This window comes from Coptis chinensis, chromosome 5 (assembly GCF_015680905.1).
Source record: "Coptis chinensis isolate HL-2020 chromosome 5, ASM1568090v1, whole genome shotgun sequence".
Lineage (NCBI taxonomy): Eukaryota > Viridiplantae > Streptophyta > Magnoliopsida > Ranunculales > Ranunculaceae > Coptis > Coptis chinensis.
This window is the reverse complement of record NC_141460.1, coordinates 98311795-98328467: the sequence shown is the minus strand read 5'-3', so window position 1 is coordinate 98328467 and position 16673 is coordinate 98311795. Positions and strand designations below refer to the sequence as shown.

The following is a 16673-nucleotide window of genomic DNA, read 5'->3' as shown; positions in this document are numbered from 1 at the left end:
CTTTCAGAAGAAAAGGGTGGAGGCTTCTTTGTTGCTTTCTCAAGAGACCAGCCAAAGAAGCTTTATGTTCAGCATAAGATGGAGGAAGAAAGCCAATGGATTTTGAGTTTGTTAAGCTCTGGGACCGCTGTATATATTGCAGGCTCTTCAACCAAAATGCCTACAGATGTTATGTCGTGCATTGAAAGAATAGTTGCAAAAGAAGGTGTGGTTCCTAAGGATTCAGCTGTTAGGTGGCTGAGAGCACTGGAAAAGGCTGGTAAGTACCATGTGGAAGCCTGGTCTTGAGATCGTTGCATGGTTCAATCAGGAGTCATTTCTATCTTAAACAAAGAGTCAAAACCATCTTGTTTAAGTTTTAATCCTGAACTTGTATTTCTTGAGAGGTCCAATTTCGTCTGTGTGAAATCAAATAATATACCTCTAGGCTAAGTAAGATGTTTTGTAACTGTCACATATTATTTGTTATTTAATCACACCATTTTTGTGTTAGTACTGCTTCCTTTTAACTCGATGCATGGTCACAGTTTTAGAATCCTGCAAGTTTTTTTTTCTCAAGATTATTTGGCACTAAAATATTAAACAGTGGGAGCAGTCGGGCATTTTGCACCAAACTCACTTTGAAAGTTAAGCAGTCTAGTGCTACCAAACGGTTTGAATCCTGCACTTAATTGTGCTAGTGAATACCATTCACGAATAGAAATAATACATGCAAAGATAGCATATACTCGCAAACTAAATTAGGTTAAAATTTGATTTAATAAGGGTGATCTTGGACATACCCATAAAAACACTCCCGTACCCCAACTTTGAAATAAATAAATAAAATTGTTTAAGACACCGTTCTTTTATTAAGTATATCAAAGACAAAACAAAACAAGTGTTTATCTTTCCAGCAAACACAAACCCTTCGCACTTATTTTTTTTTTTTTTTTTTTTTTTTTTTCTCCTTTACGAAAGGAATTAGAAAAAGATAAAATTGTAGAATTTAGTCTTCCTCCTCCTCTCACTCATCAGCCATTAATGTATTTTTTCCTCATTGTAGCTCCTTGCTGTCTTTCTCATTTTCCGCTTGAGAAAATTTCAATTTGATATATTTCTACTAAACTCCTTTAATCCTTCTACAATGATGAAATATAAAAAAAAATCAAATTTGAAGCAATTTCTAGAAGAGGAAAAAACAATTTGTTTTGGGCATTCTTTACCTTTATTAGAAGTTCTCTTATTGTGTAGTGTCTTTGTAGTAACACAAGAAGATTTCAAGGTCCGTATTATTATTTTCATTTTTTTTTTATTTGTTGTTTCATTTTGGAATGAGTCTCTCGATCTTTTTGTTTTTTCTCTTTCTTTACCCCTATTGGAAATATCTCAAATTAATTTGGAAGATATTATTGGATTGAAGCGGGGTATGGCAAAAACTGAGTTAGTTATGGGGTACGGGAGTATTTTTATGAGTATATCCAAGATCACCCTTTAATAATTCGGACAATTCTATTAAAAAGTTGTATTTTATTCGAATGTTTGGAAGCGAAATGTGTGGATGTTTGATGAAAATGCCTGTCCTTTTTCTGTTGTTCATTTATGTCACTGTACCGGTGTACGGCAAGTTTTGTCAATCACACACAAGTGGGCCTAAAGCCTGAATTTTGTGTAGTCAAATTAGGGGTGATAATTTGGCCTTCAGGCCCTCAACCCGCCCCGACATACCCTCAAAAGTATATGTTTAAGCCCTCAAAAGTTGGCCCTCACAGATTTGAGGGGCGGACAAGGGCCTAGGTTCTGAAACATGAGCCCGGCCCTCATACGTTTTCTTATTATTTTACATTATATTATATATTATACTCTAATTATCTAAGTTGCATAAAAAAAAATCACTAAATTAGTTTTCAATAGAAAATAAATTAGAATATAACATAACATATGCGTTTTTTGTAATTGATTTAATGATATGTATATAAGTCATACATAAAAGCAAATCCAACTTAACAAGTAACAACATAGTTAAGTATGAAAAATATAATGTTTTAAGAATATCATATCTTCCACGGTTCCACCATCTCTATCTATTATTATTATTTTCTTCTAAAGGCATAACAATTAGTTTTGTATATTTAGTTAAAATTGATATACATAATCAAAGTATGATAAAACAAAAAACAAAAAACAAAAAACAAAAAACAAAAAACAAAAAACTAGTCAAATATAATTAGATTGGGCCTGACCCGGCCTTCATTTGGCCCTAAAAAATGAGGGTCGAGAGGCAGGTTAAGGGCTTGAGTTTTCATACTTGACACTACTCGACCCGGCCCTCAATACAAAATAGGGCGGACTGACCCGGCCCTCAATCACGAGAGTGTTTATAGTTTGAGGGGCGGGCTAGCCAGGCCCGACCCGTCCCTTTTATCACCCCTAAGTCAAATTGTGTCTCTGGGCCCGTATTCTTTTACCAGCCGCGTATTGTTATATGGGCCCGTTTGTTTTTTTTTTTTCTGGACAATTGCGTGAAAATCAAGTTTCATAATCACAAAAGAGATCGTTCCTACCGGGGCGGCTCATCCATAGAGCAAAATCAGTGACCGCCCTAGGGCCCTTGAGTCAAAGGGCCCTAATATTTTCCAAATTGCAGTCTGTCCCACTATCGCATTTTCATTTTTCTGTTTTTATGGAAACTAGAGAAAAAAACGGTATGCAGAGAAACAAACCCTTTGTTTCTCTCGCCTTCAGCCTTCTCCACCGTTTCCCACTTTCCCACGCCTTCTCAAACAAAAAAATACACGCATCCATAACTAATCAACATTCTTCATCACTCCCTCATTCTCTCTGACTCTCTATATTTTTCTTCTTCTCTGTCTTTCTATTTGCAATTCTTTGTTAAGCAATTTATTAAAGTTTAAAGTTTGTGACTTGTGAGAAGACTATTCAAGAAAGGAAAAAAAAAGGTTGGGGTCTTTTTTTACTTTAATTGTTAATTTGTTATCATCTAAATTCTAATTAGATCATTTTATAATTACACTCAAACTCATTATTTTCTTTTTGTGGACAATGGATAGTGGTTTTAACATATATAATTGGACTAGTTGTTTAGTCAAAGTGGTTGTCGTGGTCTCGTGGATTGTCTACTTTTTCGAAATTCCAACGTGACTTCGGATATCAATAAAGCTTCATCTCACGGTGATTGTTTTTATTTTATTTTTTATTTTGGTATGTTATGTGACTATATGTGAGGACTTATTGCTTGCTGCTTGCATATTATTTTACATTTCGATATGAACCGAAAGTATAAATCCGATAATAAAAAACGTCAAGAAAAGAGAAAAGCAGATGAGGCGATTGAATTTCAAGGAGGAGCTATATTTAAATTTATAAAAAACTATAAACAAAGTGAATCGGTTAGTTCAAGCGACAATTTAGCAAATGAACAACCTGACCAACTAATAGAAGTGGATAATAATGAAAATATGGAACAAACTGATAATGATCCTAATGTAAATTTTGTTCAAGACATTGAAGAAAATCAAACAAATGAAAGAAATGATAACTCAACAGTAGACTTGCAGCTTGCTAGTATTGATGAGAACCTCAATGAACAATTCAACTCTTTAGTTCAAGATATTTATGACCCCGGACGATGAGATAAAATTGATACCTAACTAAGATTGAGTGGATTAGCTACATTATCTATAGAAAGAGATTTTCTAGAAAAACTTGAATACAAAGACTTAATTAGTGATTTTGCAGCTCAAAAAGTAAGAAAAATGAAATTTAATTGAAGTTTGTGAAGTGTAATAATTTCTTCGTGTTAAAAAAAACAAAACAAAACAAAACAAAACAAAAAACTTTAAAGTCTGCCAAAGTATTTTGATAATACATTGCCGGTCCCAAGCCCGGATAAAGGATGAGGGTTTGCATTCATATGATGAAATAATGTAAATATATAAAGCAATAAGTTGTAAACAATTTTTATTGGTATTAATTGTAAAAGGCCCCCAATTCGAGTTTTGCTTAGAGCCCGCAATGGCCTTGAGCCGCCCCTGTTCCTACCAGAGGGTTATAAATAGGTTCACAATTTGTTGAACTTTTCAATATTTTTGAGTCATTGCAAGAAAGCTAATTTGAGAGAAGAAGAAGAATGAGTTTGTGTGAAGAAGAATGTTGTGATGTTTCAGAGCCACCCGATCCTGACGTTGTGGAAACTGATCCCACTCGTCGATACCTCCGTTTCAAAGAAGTTCTTGGTGCAGGCGCTTCCAAGATAGTTTACAAGGGTTTTGATGAAGTTAATGGAATTGAAGTTGCTTGGAGTCAAGTTAAGATCGATCAAGTTTTGTGTTCGCCAGAAGATTTAGAGAGGCTTCATAATGAGGTACGTCTCTTGAAGTCATTGAAACACAATAATATAATCAAGTTTTACAATTCTTGGGTAGATGATAAGAACAAGACTATAAATATCATCACGGAGTTGTTTACATCTGGTAGTTTGAGACAGTATGGAAAGAAACACAAAAGGTTTAATCTGAAAGCCGTGAAGTCATGGGCAATACAGATTTTATTGGGGTTGAAGTATCTTCATAGTCATAGCCCACCCATTATACATAGGGATATCAAGTGTGATAATATCTTTATTAATGGTAATCATGGAGAAGTCAAAATCGGTGATCTAGGATTGGCAGTTGTTATGGAACAGGCCAATCAACATAAACATACTTTTGTAGGAACTCCTGCATATATTGCGCCCGAAGTGTATGAAGGGGACTATGATGAATTGGCGGATATATACTCTTTTGGAATGTGCTTGTTAGAAATGGTGACTTTTGAACAGCCTTACAACGAGTGCGAAATTCCGTGCCAGATATTTAAGAAGGTTATAACAGGAGTTATGCCTAAGTCGCTCGGTAAGGTGGAGGATCCAGAAGTGAAAGCTTTTATAGAGAAGTGTTTACTCCCGGCAAATCAGAGATTGCCAGCAAAGGAGCTTCTAAAGGACCCTTTCCTGCAAGTTGAAGGATTTTCTGATGTTCAGAATAAAGCAGCCTATGTTTCTAAAGGACCAACATACAGAGTTCTTGAGCGTTTGAAGCTTGGTGAGATCTCTCATGCTGATACTGAGTCTCAAAAGTCAACTGTTACGACTGAAGCTAAATGTTCTGATATGTCGACAAACGGAAACAGTCAGAAGTTTTCTCTCAGCACATCTGTATCTAATGTTACAGGACCTATGAAATATAGTGGAGGTGCCCTTGATGGAGTTAAAATGGACACAGATATTAACATGGCCAGCGGCGCTTCCTCTGTTATGGATGACCAAAGTGATAATGAAGAGTATAGAAAGGAAGTGGAGCAAATTGAATTGCAATATCAGCAAGCATTGAAGGAACTATCAGTGAAGAGGCATCAGGCTATAATGGAAGCAAAGAAGAAGATTGTCACAAATAAAATAGCAAGTTAAGCAGATTTGATCCAGACATGCTTCTTCTGTTATGTGCTTATATATGACCACAGTGATGATGAAGAGTATAGAAATGAAGTGGAGCAAATTGAATTGCAATAACAGCAAGCACTGAAGGAAATATCAGTGAAGAGGCATCAAGCTGTCATGGAAGCAAAGCAAAGATTGTCACCGAAAAGATAGTGCAAGTTTAGAAGATTTGACGCAGCTCCGCTCCAAGATGGAAGTGGTAATTGAATAAGCGCGTTTCATGGATTGAACTCTTTGCACTCACATGTTGTAACTCTATTTGTATAGAGACTAAAAGCAGGTGGAATCCCTTGTTGTATTGTTGCTTCGTTTTTGCCTTTGAGCATAGTGGATTCGGTGTGGCTCCGTGGTTTTTTCCCCTGGTCTCAGGGTTTTTCCACGTAAATCTGTGTGTTCTTGTTAATTTGCTAGCATTTTAACATTCCACCATTAAACATGCACAACTAACACACTTAGGAGACCATAACACAAATATGATTTGATTGATTTCGTGCAAGTGTTCAACTTTAGTAGAACACAATATCTTAATTGTCAGGGGCATAATAGTTCCGAAAAAACATGCAACAGTGAATCCTGATATTTGTAGGCAATAGATGGACTGTCAAGGATCTCTCAAAATCACAATGAGCACCATCTTGACTCACCATCCATAACGCTCCCAATGACCCAAGTGGTGGTTGTCACGAGTTAAATGCAATATCAATAGAACTCAATGTCAAACCAGTAGAATTGTGCATTAAGATGCAAGATTGCGTTACATACAACAATACAACAACAGCCCAAACATCCTTTGGGACATTGTTTTAGTGGGAGAAAGAAAATGAAATAATAAAAATTGGCTGAAGTATCTGTTAGCAACTAATCTCTACATTATGATAGCCAGGTTTTCAGGAACTCCCTCTCCACCATCGAGTAGGCAATTTGTGATCTCCTATGTGCTCAATTTAGAAACACCTCCCTCCCAAACTGTGAAATTTCAATGGTTTTAATAGGTAATATTCAAATTAATTCAAATACTATAAGTAGGTTCTTAGCAAACTCACTCTTCAGCATGCACACAAATAAGAAAAATAGAAAATGGAGGCCATCAACTCTAACACAACAGAGTCAGGTTATAACAGAGCTGAAGAGCTCAAAGCCTTTGATGAAACAAAAGCTGGTGTTAAAGGACTAGTTGAATCTGGCATATTGAAAGTTCCAACAATATTCGTCAGACCTCCAAATGAGCTCAATCAGTTGAAGGCAGATTCCAATGTGTCCTACTTCAGAGTTCCAATCATAGACCTTCAAGGAGAACATCAGAAAGTAATTGATGAGATTAGACATGCATCAGAGAATCATGAGAATCTCACTGCTCTACACTGTAGAGTCTACAGTCCACACTCCACACTACTATGATCCTAAATTTAAGCTGATGTCTACAGATTTAATTTAAGGTTAAAGTGTTAAACAACGAATGCATTACAGCCTACCTAATGCACCATTATTGAATGTTGACTTAATTGTTTTCATAATAAACAAGTACCAAATGTTAGTTTTAATAGACTCTCAATTACATAGAAATCTTTATACACATTGAAAATTAAAGAGAAAAATGGTGATCACCAAAGAAGCAGCTGTTCCATCTAGCATATCAAGTGAGTCAGATTACAACAGAGTTGAAGAACTCAAAGCATTTGATGAAACAAAAGCTGGTGTCAAAGGACTAGTTGACTCTGGCCTAGCAAATATTCCGAAGATGTTCATGATACCTGCAAATGAACTTAAGCAGAACTCAGATTCCAATCCGACCCGCTTCCACATTCCGTTGATAGACCTTCAAGGAGATCGTAAAAAAGTGGTCGATGAGATAAAAGTTGCATCAGAGAAGTGGGGATTTTTTCAAGTTGTGAATCACTGGGTGCCATTAAGTGTGTTGGATGAGATGATTAAAGGGGTGATAAAATTTAATGAACACGATGATGAGGTAAGGAAACAGTTTTATAGTCGTGATCGAAAGAAAAGAGTGAGGTTTAATAGTAACTTCGATCTTTATACATCTAAAGCTGCTAATTGGAGGGACACCTTTACTGTCGAGATTTTTACCCCTGCTCCACTGGATCCTAATGAATTACCGGATGCTTGCAGGTATGGTTTCGATTTTGGTTACTCCAATAGTGAATAGCAAGTTTAATTTATCTTCTCTGGAATTCACAGTTAGATAGCATTGCCTTCATTTGAAAAAGTATAATCCAACTGGGGCGAATTCAAGGAAGGCTAGCATACACAATCTTGCGCAACCTTATCTCCTGATTGTAGATTCTGAATTAGATTGGCTTAGTATAATTTTTTTCATATTAGTAATATGATACTAAGCATAGTCATGTTTTGATCTCATCCTGCATCCCAAACAATCCCCACTGATGATTTATTTTGTTCTGTTCACAGAGACATAACCATTGAGTATGCAAAGCATGTCACTACTTTAGGAGACGCTATGTTTGAGTTATTATCAGAGGCTATTGGGCTCAAAGCCGATCATCTGAAGCAAATGAACTGTAATGAAGCATGTCTCTTAGTCCCTGTGCTTTTGTTTTTCAACTTCCTTAATAACAAGACGAGCTCATCTTCAGGTTATGAGGTTTTTTGCGACTGCTGAACATGAAAAGGAGGCTTCTTTGTTGCTTTCTCGAGAGACCAGCCAAAGAAGCTTTATGTTCAGCATAAGATGGAGGAAGAAAGCCAACGGATTTGGAGTTTGTTAAGCTCTGGGGCCGCTGTATATATTGCAGGGTCTTCAACCAAAATGCCTACAGATGTTATGTCGTGCATTGAAAAAATAGTTGCAAAAGAAGGTGTGGTTCCTAAGGATTCAGCTGTTAGGTGGCTGAGAGCACTGGAAAAGGCTGGTAAGTACCATGTGGAAACCTGGTCTTGAGATCGTTGCATGGTTCGGTTCAATCAGGAGTCATTTCTATCTTAAACAAAGAGAGTCAAAACCATCTTGTTTAAGTTTTAATCCTGAACTTGTATTTCTTGAGAGGTCCAATTTCGTCTGTGTGAAATCAAATAATATACCTCTAGGCTAAGTAAGATGTTTTGTAACTGTCTCAGATTATTTGTTATTTAATCACACCATTTTTGTATTAGTGCTGCTTCCTTTTAACTCGATGCATGGTCACAGTTTTAGAATCCTGCAAGTTTTTCTTCTCAAGATTATTTGGCACTAAAATATAAACAGTGGGAGCAGTCGGGCATTTTGCACCAAACTCACTTTGAAAGTTAAGTAGTCTAGTGCTACCAAACGGTTTGAATCCTGCAAAATGCCAACATCTGGATTCTGACGAATCCTTCTAATGGTACAAGTACAAGTACAAGGCGGCAACACCTATGAAATGGTACCTCTCAAAACTCCTAAATTTCTTCGTACGAGTAAAAGAACATCCTTGAGACCATCCATTCAGTTCCGTTATTTGACTTGTTTCTCCCAGTTTGAAATATAAGACATTTTAAGCCTACGCTAGTGTAACCGTTTTGCATCCACTCACTTGGGAAAAAGGTGGGGTAGAGCTTGAAATACTTTTGACATAGATACAACACATCAGAAAACGGTAATATGCAAAACGGTGATATGCCACACTTGTCCAGTTCACCTGCCATCCGTAATTGTTATACTGAGTCTATGTTTCTCAACAGTAAGAATGAAGGCACTGCAAGTTTGTCGTTGATTTCGATACAACAATCTTCCTCTTTTACATGGATGGCCTTAAATCCCACATCATTTCCATGTTACATCTGCAACAGGTGACAGTCAATTCGAAATATTTCACAGGACTCAAAATTAGTTTTAGTTTCAGTGTGTGAATGATTCAATCCTTTCATACGCGGAAACAACTAATTCACTCTTGCAGCTAGTTACGTTGGATTTGCCCGGCCTCTTTTCTTCAAATTTCTTGTGTAGGGTGGAAACAGTTGTACGTTATTTATAAAAACAGAAATTAAGACCTGATCAACTGGCATGCGTACTGATCGATTTCAGATGTGTCGACCCGTTGACTATTGGGTTAATCAATTGGATAGAACTAAAACGCATGGCCCAGCACAAAAAATGTGTCCGAAGTCGACTGTGATTGGTTGGCAGAAATAAAATAACAAGTCAAACTCTCTCTCTATCTCCTCTCTCCTGTTTTCTCTCTCTATATCAGCCAATCACAGCCGACTTCGGATGGATTTTTTGTGCTGGACCATGTGGTGTAGTCGTCCCCTAATCAATTCACGTACGTGATTGTAGTGCTGATTGTGAATGTATTGTAATCTAAATCCATTATTACACAGTGGGCGAAAATGCTCATCTGCGATTTCAGGAGGCCACGTCAGCAATATTTTTAAGTAAGGACACAAAATTAATTAAGAAAGGGACAAGATATTTTGATTTATTATAAATTGATCCTTGCCCCGAATTTCATTGGATGCAGGATGTTCTCGAGATTGTTTAGATGTTCTCGAGATACATATATTAAGAACAAACTAATTACACCAATTACAATTTTGATTAAGTGATATAACTACGGAACATTAAAAGCGCACAAATTGATTCTTAAAAGAAACTTTTCGCCTTCACTGTAAACACACAAAAAAAAAACACAAAGTAATTAACAACCCAATAAATAAACAAAACCCCAATCTGCTTAAACACCCCAACCACACATTCTCTCTCAAAAAATAGTGATGGCCTCACATCTATATCCGAATTCTAAAAAGGGCAAGAGATCGAAGAAGAACTGCTCAAGCTCCAATGGTTGTTTTTCTTAATTCTAAAAGTGGTCGTCGTGGTGAAGAACAGGTGATGACTTATATTCGTTTAAACCCGAACAGGTGATACAACAAACTCATGGCTTAACAGTAGCATGAATCTTGAGGAATGCAGTAAAGTCCGTTTGAATATGAAATGTTGTCTATTTTTTTACTTTTCTTTATTTGTTTTTAGTACATGTGCCGCACATAATAGTTTAAGTACTTATATATGAATGCTTGAATACCATATGGATATCTAGAGTATTTCTTGCAGCCTAAAGGAATTTTCCTTCTCCGCACTTAAAATTAAATGAACTAAATGCATGGCTTTATATTTGCTTTTGGTATTATTTATATCTATTTTGGTTTCTATGTTACGTTTGTCGTAAATTAAGCCCTATGTTTATATTTTTTTAGTAGCATTGTTGTCTTGCACACTATACTGATGTATCTTGAAATGGATCCTTAGCTCAATGGAAGAGCACTTGATGATGGTTCAATAAAATTAGTAACCTTCTTTTGATGGAGCAATAACTCTTGGTTTTGATATACTATTGTAATTTGAAAATCAACTGTAATTTGAAAATCAACCGTAGTTATTTTGATTTTTCGGTATTAGTACCAGGGTTAAGACTGTTAATAAAAGGACACAACAGGTGATAAATAAGTCCATATTTTTTTCTTTTGAATCAAGATCTAACTACTAAGTTGTACAATGAGAGACAATGGTTTCAAATGTAATGTATGAAGATATAGGGTAGGTTCATATAGGCAAGATTTTGAAAGTTATTGAGGTATACATACATAAAGTCTTAATATTTTGGATGGAGCTGAGATCAATCTTTCTTTTCTTTTTCTTTTTTTAATGTATATGACGTTGACTATGTCAGTTATTTTGATTTTAGGGGGTATTACATGTGCATAAGTGTGTAGAATTGTCAAGCCCGTAAACAAATTGAAAGAGCTTGAGATAAAGCAACAACGTTGATCTTCACATACAAAAGAGAGCACCATCATCCTAACACATTCAAAGAAACAGTAAGTCTCTAACATCTTTGAATCGTCTTAATTTGCTTATTAATTTTATATGATGGTTAAAAAAATTCATGTTCATTCGATCATGCTGAAATTTTAACCTAGCTTGATAAAATTTAGAATATGCTTCATATATTAAATTTCTTCTCTATCAATGTATACAAGTTGATTTCTTAGCTTGCTTTGGAGTGATGATTCAATTCATGTCTTAAAGCCAATAGTTGGTACTCAACCTCCTACTCTTTTGTTGTGGTTGGTGCATGAATGTAGCAAGCTATTGAACTTGGAGTCAGATTAGCAAAGTAGTTGTGGGAAGCTATGGATTTATGTTACAGTACGTGCTTAGCTTATAAATTGCGCTTCTTAAATGGTACGATCAAGTGCTAGAAAGGGACATTTCCTAAGCCTGATTTCTAAGTTATAATTATTGCATGGTTGTTTATTAAGAGATAACGATAGCATTGCAGGTCCTAATAGATTGAATGTCAAGTATTGAGATGGTGCATACAATGATACCACTCTAAAGAAAAATCTGAAGGCAAAGACTGAAACATAACTATGAATATGTAATGGTGCAGACATGATTTATCATTGCTAATTGCTGATGCATTTTATTATTGTTACCATACAATAATTTTAATAAATTATGTTGTTATTATATTTAACCTGTGTGCTTGCATTTGAATGGGTACAATATTGGTGCACTATAATATCGAGCTACACTAAACTACACAGACGGTTCTTTAGATTTTCAGCATTAATAGAGTAGTCATGGTAATACAATAGGCTTATTAAATATTCTCAAGGTCAGATTAACATAGAATGAGATATACCTAACATGTGCCACTTCATTCAGCCCGCAATAAGCTTAATTATGTTACTATTATAGGAGTTCAAACATTGCATAACTTCAAGACATATATTTGTATCCACTGACATGTATATTTATTTGTATCAATGAGATTTCTGACTAAGATGCGAAGGTATTTACTGTAAATGTAACAATCCCGGCATGGCCGGGCAAAATGGCTAGTATATATATATTATTATTATTACTATTATTGTGATGTGAGGACACGTGTAGATTTTCTGTTATATATAGTAACACAAAACTATATATGTGGGGGAAACCCTAATGTGGTCAGGGTTCAAGACGGAATTGGAAAGTTAGTTGACTTTGATGATATGTTTGGTGTTTGTTTGAGTGCGAAAATTTTACATAAAAGTACAAACAAAATGTGGTTTTGCTATTTGATTTGCCAATATTGTGGTGGTGAAGTATGGGCATACCAAACTTGGTAGGGACTTTGGTGTTTTATTAGTTGCTATTTGACTGCAACTTTAATATAAAAGTTGGTTTTGCATCATCTAATCATAACACAAAAAATCGAATTGCTCAGAATTTTGCAATATCTTTACAGATTTCATCAGTTCCAATCTTCAGGTAATGGATTTCTTAACCATTTTGAGGAAATTTTTGCATATGACCAGAAGTCCAGAATAACTACACTAGACACTACTACACTAGTGGTCTAGTGGAGTAGTGGCGTGTTGAAAATCAGTCCAATGCGCTGGGCTAGGCACCCACGACCATCAATCAGCCAGAAGGGGGCAGAGCTACTAACAAGTTGCATCTGCACCTTACGATCAATGTGGTGAATTGAATCTCCCATGCAAATATTAGTCATTTATCTTGAGAAACATTAGTCATACTCATCGCTCTCTTGGTTGTCAAAATCACAAGACTTCAACGACCAAGAATAAATTAATAGATAGTTGTTGTCGAAGGCGTATATGTATCATGTATGGTTAGCAAGTAGCAACACACTTATCAATCATTTATCCTCAAATATGACAGTTTGCAAGTCTAGGAAGAATAGTCTTGGTTTCAAATATGACAGAGCGACTATTTTCACATCCAAGACTTGGTTTTTCAGGAGACCAGTATGGATGAGCGGATCCATGGGTAATCCTTTAAAAACCTGCTTAACATTTTATGAATTTTCACATAATATCGTTTTGAGTAGCAATAAACATGCTCGCTCAGGGGGTGCCATCAGGATATTGGCTTGATAATCTCAGCTCGGCATCCTTTGAACAGAATATTGAACGTGGAAGCATCAGTAGCCCCTCTCCTCATCTCATTAGCTAGGTAAATTTTGAGCTTTAGTTAACAATAATGACACGGTGATAGTCACTATCATCCTTCAGTTCATTTAATTTGTTTCCATCAAATGGACCAGTTCCTTTGCTTCTTCGGAAAAAGAGATGTTAGTGCATAAAATATAACAGAAATGTTGCTCTTTCGTATAGGTATTGTAGAAGGATGCTTATTAAGTGATAAAGGAGATTCTCAAAGCAAAAGAAAAATAGCAAGCTTGCCCACGCACCCACGTTGTAGGGTGCCTTGAGGGAAGAGGAAGCATCATTTCATTACCCAGAAGAATAAAGTAAAAGTAGCAAGGATCCCAAATGATGAAAGCTACATCTACTGAAACTAACAAACAACAAGGATTAATTCCCAAGCGAAGTATTGAACAAATTTCAGATCAGTAAAAATGGTTAATAATTTCTGCGTTAATGGAACTATGGTGAACGTGGACAACTATTCCTCTCCAGTCTCTTGGATTGGCTTATATGTTGCAGTAGCAAATTTGGTATGTTTAATACTTATCATGTGTGATGTGTTCTCTGGAATTCTTCACAAGAAATTCTGGTTTCCATGTCGATTCTTTTCACTTAACTCAGTTACATTAACTCTGTTATCAATTGCTACAAAAATTCCTGTCGATCTTACTACTCCAATGCCAAGTGCTCAGGACCAACTGTCCAAGCTCAGTGGCACTGTTTTTATATGCATAACAATGGTATTTATGATGCCATCTCTTGGAAGTAATGGAGAGTTCGAATCCTACGCAAACGTTACAGCGTTGAGCATCTTTGTTATTACTGTTCTGGTCAATATTGTTATACAAATGACCACTGGTGTGATTTTCTCTTTCTTTGTAGAACATTTCATTATTTTGGGCTCCATGTTGTTTCTGCTGATAAGGTTTTGGTTTTTTGTTATTGACGTGAATGGTTTTAAGAGCTCTTATGCCAACAAAAATAAAGATCTCATGAAAGAGGGTGAGAATAGTATGTTGCAACGCCTGGAAATTTGTTATATACATAGTTTTACCACCAACCCACAGTTCTTATTGTGTAAACACCTATTTTTGAATAATGCATCAATGATTGGCACAATTTCTTCAGTGGTTCTAGTGCAAGCTGTGCTCCGATCCCTTATTTTTAAGGATTTGAAGTTTTGTGAAGGAGTTTCTGATTATCGCTGGTCAATGTGGTTGATGGTGGTGGTCCAAGTTCTAACTATTGTCGTTGTTACGGTAGCCATTGGATTTAGATCGCTATCGTTGGTTTCCAAGACACTATTTGATTTTGAAGGATTAGGGTATGATCCACATTCTTATCTGCAATTTCTACATTTGTTCTCTTGGTTAAATGCCCCGAAATGGTTGGCAATGAGCATAAGATATGTGATTTACCTTCCACTTTGCTATATTGAGTTCGTGGTAGTTAGTTTTTCTTCCATTGCGGTTACAATAATTTTGACCCCCATTCGGTTAGAATGGTGCACATCCAAAGAAGCAAATGAAACATCCACTACGGAATTCAAAATTTTACTTGAAGCACGTAAAATGGAAGTAGAAGAACAGGTATTGACGAAAGTTGTGGAAGACATGGAACGATGGATGAAGAGGAATAAAAATGGTTGCCCTGAACTCCTTAAGATGTTATCTGAGGTTCCTCCATGGCAAGAAGATCTTGTGGCTGCTTTAAATAATGCAGGGAATCAATTGTCTTCTCTTCACATGTTGTTGCTTGTGGAAATAGCCAAACTCTCTACACCAAGTTCTTTAAATGTATCTCTAACCAGGGCATTTGATGAAGCCTTTGAAATCATTCATTTCATTGACAGCAAAAGAAATCTGGGAAGCGACAAACATACAATAAGATCCATGTATGCAAAAGTCTCATGGAAGTTCGGGTTTCCTAAGGAGATTCTCGAGAAAGTTCAGATCATTATGGATAAAATGGTTCCACGTGCTGTGATTTATGAATCAGATTCTTGTGTAAGCAGTACGAAGCAGTGCGTGAAATATGCCTGTGCAATTGCATCATTTCCATGTGCATTTCTTTGTTGTTTTTCAATCATTTATATAATTTTCATTGGTCTGCTCTTCTCCGAGTCCGTCCCATAATTTGTGAGGGATGATGTAAGTGAATTTGTTGACTTCATCCACCGTGGAACTTATGCAACAAATGAGGAACTATACCATAACATACAACGAATATTTGTTGGCATGTTGCGTGTGTTTCTTCCTCAACTCCCAGATGCCATATTCAATCATATTGTTGAGAGCCCCATCGAAGAATACGAAGAACGGGTAAGATTCAGTTTGGGAATGATTTGCAAATTAGAATCTCTTGAATCTCATATGAGATTGTCATTTCCAGCTGGGAGTAATATCACAAGCTTGATACCAAACACCATTGGGGAAAGTGAAGCTGCTGCTACTACGGTTGCACCTGTGGCTTTGAATGAAGATGTCGGTCATGAAATTCAAGCCATTGGTCAAACTTTTTCTGAAGTTTGAAGAAAAAGGAAAATATTAGAGGTTAATGCTTATATATGTATCTCTTTTTTAATTGAAGATGCCCAGTGTTGTTTCCTACTCATTTGTTTTGGTCTAGTTTTTGTTTTTTTTTTTTTGATGCAAGGTCTAGTTTTTGTTGGAGATAACATCTTTGATCTTCTCTTTGATATGTTGCTGAATAAGACCATTTGATTTTGTTTCCCTCTTTATTGTATTCTCTTTCTATTAGTGAAATACTACAATTTCCATATTCTTCACACTGATCGTAACCCCATTCTCCTAAAAAAACAAAAAAAAAAAAATGTTATAAGCCGAAAAGATGAAAAATATGTTTATCCTTAGATATATATTATAGTTATACTCTCTTGGTTCTATTTTTCAAGGATTTCAGAGTCTCCAACTTTTTCTAAACTCTAATACTAATTATGGAAAAAAAAAATCCAAATCTTTAGATATATATTATAGTTATACCCTCACCAATTTATTTTTTGGAGCACTCTAGAGACTCCAATTTTTTCTAAACTCTATTACTAATTATAAAAAAAGTATGATATAAATAAATAAACAATCTCATCTAGAGTTTCACAGAATGCCCAACTTTTTCTAAAACATATAGCTAATTACGGAAAAAAAAAAAAAAAAAAAAAAAAAAAAAAAACTAAATTGCAAAAAATAATATTTTCAACCAAAAACGATTTTCCTAAAATTCTTACACTACAAAGAATAGTTTC

The 16673-nt window shown here is 35.7% G+C and overlaps 3 protein-coding genes and 1 pseudogene across 5 annotated transcripts; all 4 read left to right on the top strand.

Annotated features, from left to right (window-relative positions):
• Positions 1-12: 12 nt before the first annotated feature.
• Positions 13-492, top strand: LOC147500801 (NADPH-dependent diflavin oxidoreductase). The gene has a single exon (XM_086562385.1). The coding sequence runs from the start codon at positions 79-81 to the stop codon at positions 286-288; it is 210 nt and encodes a 69-aa protein (XP_086418511.1). The 5' UTR covers positions 13-78; the 3' UTR covers positions 289-492.
• A 3490-nt stretch (positions 493-3982) lies between these two features.
• LOC147500800 (putative serine/threonine-protein kinase WNK6 pseudogene) lies at positions 3983-5861 on the top strand (annotated as a pseudogene). Its single transcript, XR_015196520.1, has one exon. The product of XR_015196520.1 is annotated as a putative serine/threonine-protein kinase WNK6 pseudogene (transcript).
• Positions 5862-6967: 1106 nt separating this feature from the next.
• Positions 6968-8604, top strand: LOC147500799 (1-aminocyclopropane-1-carboxylate oxidase homolog 3-like). Of its 2 annotated transcripts, XM_086562389.1 has the most exons (3): positions 6969-7603; positions 7904-8013; positions 8089-8604. In XM_086562389.1, the coding sequence occupies exons 1-3, from the start codon at positions 7071-7073 to the stop codon at positions 8112-8114; spliced, it is 669 nt and encodes a 222-aa protein (XP_086418515.1). In that variant the 5' UTR covers positions 6969-7070; the 3' UTR covers positions 8115-8604. The 2 variants fall into 2 exon arrangements, with proteins under 2 accessions (XP_086418514.1, XP_086418515.1); XM_086562388.1 differs by having other exon boundaries at positions 6968-7603; positions 7904-8604.
• A 1491-nt stretch (positions 8605-10095) lies between these two features.
• Positions 10096-16060, top strand: LOC147500798 (uncharacterized). Its single transcript, XM_086562380.1, has 5 exons — positions 10096-10330; positions 11155-11287; positions 11555-11654; positions 13143-13436; positions 13598-16060. Exon 5 carries the CDS (start codon positions 13843-13845, stop codon positions 15544-15546), a length of 1704 nt encoding a protein of 567 aa, XP_086418506.1. The 5' UTR covers positions 10096-10330; positions 11155-11287; positions 11555-11654; positions 13143-13436; positions 13598-13842; the 3' UTR covers positions 15547-16060.
• The last annotated feature ends 613 nt before the right edge of the window (positions 16061-16673 follow it).